Here is a 5,000-nt window from a genome sequence, read left to right on the forward strand (position 1 = left end):
TGGGAGCATACGCCAGAGCAGCGCATTGCTGCTCCACTTTCCACCAGTACTCCAGAGGCCTCCATCCATCTCCCTGGCAGATGCCTGGCCCATCCCTATTTCCTTGAGATGCCAATCAACCTGCTGCAACCACAAGGCACATGATCAGCCCATTGGCCTCCTCCACTCATGAGGCTCCCTCACTGAAAGAATCGGGTGAAAGGGATCAGCGTCAGGAAAACGAGCCACGTGTCGATACAGCCGACGCTGACGCAAATGGACGATCCAGGTAACAAATCTCATCAAGTCCCTATGAGCATCCACTTGACACAGACTGACCAGCGATAGCTTATAATTCTCTGAAGAGACCTGGTACCGAATAAGTTAAGACTCCATCACAGATCCTTGGTCAGAGCCCAAGTTCCACACACGAAGAGCAAGACTGGAAGGACCAAGGACTTGAAGACGCAGACTTCCGTCCTGCATAGGTAGCCACAGCGCGACACCCAATAATCCAGTGAATCCATGACTCCCCAGCGCCGACCCAGACATTTATCGATCTCTGGCTCCACATGCAGAAAAATGAATATCACTGGCAATGTAAGTGAATCTCTCTGTGACCTCAACATCCTCATCACAAACAGCTACAGACAATATAGCAGCATCCAAGAGGTCATTGAAAGCTTGGATCTTAGTTTTGACCCAGGATACCCGTAATCCCAGACGCTCCGACTCCTCATTCAATACCTCGAGAGCACCCATCAGGATATCCAGCGTCTCCGCAAAGATGACTGCATCATACAAGCACTGAAAATTGTGGGGCCTCCTTGTCCACCCTTAGCGCACGTACAGTTTTACACCTAAACTACCTGAACAGCTCAGCTGTCATTAAGTCTGGACCTACAACTCTGGTCAACGGTATCAAAAGTCCCTTGGGAGAGAAAATTTTTCTTCGCCTGAGGATGGGTTCCAAGCCATTCACCGACAACATCAAGGACGGTGGTCTTTAAGGCACTCCACACCTCTTCAGGATTCCCCAAAACACCCGGACCCTCCAAATCCACACTCAGGCTGTTCGCAAACTATCCAGCTACCCTCTCCTCCTTGAGCCTGAAAAACATCCAGCCTAGGCTGGGATGGTACCATTCTCTTGGATTTGAGCTGCAACTTCAGTCGTCCCAACAAGCCTGTGATTGGTAATGAGGAAATGAACACTCCGCTCGACCCTGCAGTTCTGAATCATCCTCAAGCGACCAGCACAACGAGTGCATGATCAATCTCCTTTGCCACACCACCGGCGTTGGAATACCAAGTCCAGCAATGATCCTGTGAGTGCTGAAACAATGAACCTGCCAGGCTCAGTCCACGACTTCATATAAAGTCAAGGAACTTAGTGCAATTCTGAGTCACAGTTCCAGACACATGGAGATCAACACATCTCTTAACCATCCCTGAAAGTTCCAGTCGATGCAATGACAGACATTCCCCAAGATGAGAAGAGTATCTTGTCCAGGGCACTGCTCAACCACAGACTCGAGCACGGTATAAAATGTCTCCTTCACAATGAGGTTCACTCACCTCAGTCAGAGCATATTCAGAGACCAGAGAAATGACACCCAAGGAGTGACGAATTCAGTCTCATAATACGCTCGTTAACCGGTGTTACCACTATTATCATGGGAGTCAACTTATTGAACACAACTACAGCAATTCCTTGGGCATGTTAACCATCAGAGCGATGATACTAGTAGAAGGTGTAACCACCTGCCATGATCTCACCACCATTCGGTCTCCAAACCTCAGAGAGTGCTGCAATACTGATATTCAAATGCTGGCGCTCAGATGATAGCAGAGACAGGTAATCATCCTCTCTTCGGGATAGGGCATTGCAGGCACCAACCCGAAGAGACCGCCTCAGGTTAACTCGAGGAGACTGCCGTCTGGTGGATGACACGACACACCACCACATCCCGACCCAGGAAGGTTACCCCGTGGTTTTCCTCCTATCATCAAAGAATGGTGGTCCCAAAAGCTTTGCCCCAATCCCGTCATCTGGTGAGCTGTCTTGGAGGTACTCCCATGGAATGGGCTTTTAGTTATTCGTTGCGTTTTTTAATGTGTTTTGCAGAACAAAGTGTTTTACGTTGGCCAGAGAGCAAATCCTGCCACCAACCTCCTAGAAAAAGTAAACCCAACTGCAGGAGGACATCTGCAGACACAGTTCGGCACCAGATATGGATGGCCGTTGGCTCCCAAGGAGCTCCTCTCCCCTTTGACAGGTTTTGTTTTTAGTCCTGTTGGGTGTCCATATCCATACACTCTCCTCACAAGGAAACCTGGTGGAGGAGACTGTTTCGTCACTGACAATGAAAGAGGTTTATACAGGTTTATATGGTACCTGCAGTCGGTTACATATCTGATCTGGGCTGACCTGACAAAAACAACAGTCTTCCTAAAATCTGTTTTTATTTCACTTCCATATTTGCTGCGAAAAGCAACCTGTTCTTCGACAAACATTTCAACAAATCAAATAAATCGAAAACTAAATAGTCAAAACAACCACAACTAGATATTAATTTTTGAAGAGACATTATCAGGGGTATCGTGAACACGAACCAAAACAGCATTTCATCCAATCTGTTTTCTACAATACAACTTTAAGGGCCTCTACTCCATATTCTCCATTTTTCTCATCCATTTCCAATATCACTGTAGAATGTTGGTACAATACCAGTGCTGTACCATCTGAGCTATCTGGGCGACACACTGGCTGAGCATGCAATTCTCCAACATATAGAGATGCCACTCTCCCCCGCTGCTTCCCAGACACTCAATGCCAACCATGGGAGCAGCAAGGGTAAAGAGAGTGGTATCTCTACATGTGGGAGAATTGTGTGCTCAGCCGGTCACCCAGATAGCAGGAAACTTGTATGGTTCACCAGAGGACCTGGGTTCGATTCCCAGTCTGAGTGAATAATTTTCCCACATATACATGTTTGTTTGTCTGTTCATTTGTAACTATATTTTTATTTGAGATTTTCTCGATTTTCCAGGAGTTTCAAAGGCTTGGACAAGTTTTACAGGACTTTCCAGTAATGGAAAATGCTCTCATTTTTCCAGAACTTTCAAGGAGTTTCAAGGACCGTGTCATACAGTTATCTTTTGAAACTCCCCCACAAGCCAAGGCACTGAAAACAAAAATACTTCTTTTGATACATAACCTCTTTGCAGCAAGTGCCTCGATCACAGCTCACCTCTTCCTGCAGGCTTTCACTCTCGGTTTGCTGCTCACGATCCTCAGTCTTCTGCAGCAAAAACAAATCAGAAGTGTCAAACATGTCACAGAAACAGCAAAATTATAAGCCAACAGTCAGTTTTCTAAGACCCAAGTTTGACTGCATCAATGATATTTGAGTTACTCATGAAATGTAGGAGATACGAGGTAAAAGTGATTTGAGCAACTTTCTTTTTCTTTCATGAGCCCAAATAGGTAGTCCGTGTGCTCGAGTAGCTTTGAATATCCTTCTGTAACAGGGATTTGGTTTGAGTTAAGTTGTCTTATTGTTATGTCTGCAATGAGGGGCAGGTATTGATATCAACATTCGGTCGGAAAGCATTTGTTTTCATTCTCTCTGCAAACCAGGCAAGGTAAGAAGAGGAGGGGGGTATTTTTGACTGTTTCTATCCCATGTGGCCTGATAAACGCCCTCCTTCCTCCTCCCCCTCGTGCTGGTGATGACCCCAAGTTAATGTGATGACACCCTAGAGGTGGTGACGCACTTCTAAATTGGTCGGTCCCGGACGGTGAACAAAGCACGCTTGGGCGAGGCAACGGGAAAGGTACCACCGACATGTGGGGGATCAGTTCGAGTTGGATCATTGAAACACAATATATATGAATATATGTATATGTATATATATATATATATATATATATATATATATATATATATATATATATATATATATATATATATATATATATATATATATATATATATATATATATGTAGAATTCTTTTAAAGACAAAAGGTGCTTCCAATCAAAAAGTAAACTATATCTCCTCTGGAATTTGAGTAATAAGCAAGAGCCGACCAGGTCTCAGGTGACGTTTCACCCACTTCAGAGCAGGTTTCCTCAGGCCAATAGACCCTGAGCCTCGGCACATGTCGCGACCACTTATTTTCGGTCATGTGCCAGTACACGAGGTCAAAATGGAGTGTGTATGTACATATATATATATATATATATATATATATATATATACATATACATATATATATATATATATACATATATATATATATATATATATATATATATACATATACATATATATATACAGTCAAAGCTCGTTACTATGCCACCCGTCGGGACCGAGCAAAAGTGGCATAGTAGCGAGAGTGGCATAGTAACGAGATTTTGTAAAAACGGCCTTATTTTCTCGAGTTACCCCTCTGTAGTTAATCTTTAGACAAAATTTATTCCAGCAAGTAAAAGACACGACTGTTGTATAAGCTAAGCGAACGGAGAACATACACACACTAACAGAGTTCACACACTAACATATGGCATGGCGAGAAATTCACGACACACAAAGCTTTCAAGAATCGTCGGATGGCGCATCTTCTTTCGGCGGATCTCGTGCATCTCGTTGTCTAGCCGATCGCACGCTTGCATCACACCGGGCTTCCCGCTTCTCTGCTGCATGAACTTCCGGACGGTGCTACAAGCGCGCTGGGCTTCCTCGAACGGAACGATTTCCTCCTCGACAGTTACCTCGTCATCTTCGCTTTCCACCGGCTCCTCACTGCACAGAATCTCCTCTGCAATCTCCTCCAGCGTGAAATACCCGCCAGTCGCGAGGCGCTCGTCGGCTTCGAGAAAGTCAGACAGCTCGATCTCCTCGTTCTCGTGCATCTTTTCCTCGGCAGGCAGAGCTTCCCAGATGTCGGGCAGCTCCGCATCCTGTGGCTCAGTTTGGATCTCCTCTTCGATGAACTTGGCCTTCGCGAAACAG

General features: G+C 45.2%; 1 protein-coding gene across 11 annotated transcripts in view; it reads right to left on the reverse strand.

Annotated features, from left to right (window-relative positions):
* LOC147029875 (inositol 1,4,5-triphosphate receptor associated 2-like) overlaps window positions 1–5,000 on the reverse strand; it is a 261,910-nt gene that overhangs the window by 75,149 nt on the left and 181,761 nt on the right. For all 11 annotated transcript variants that reach the window (XM_085873334.1, XM_085873330.1, XM_085873335.1 and 8 more), the window contains one exon: window positions 3,234–3,284. In XM_085873334.1, coding sequence (XP_085729460.1) covers window positions 3,234–3,284 — 51 coding nt within the window. The remainder of the gene's footprint in view (window positions 1–3,233; window positions 3,285–5,000) is intronic.

This window comes from Eptatretus burgeri, chromosome 3 (genome assembly GCF_056783735.1).
Source record: "Eptatretus burgeri isolate ZD-2024b chromosome 3, Ebu_testis_v1, whole genome shotgun sequence".
Lineage (NCBI taxonomy): Eukaryota > Metazoa > Chordata > Myxini > Myxiniformes > Myxinidae > Eptatretus > Eptatretus burgeri.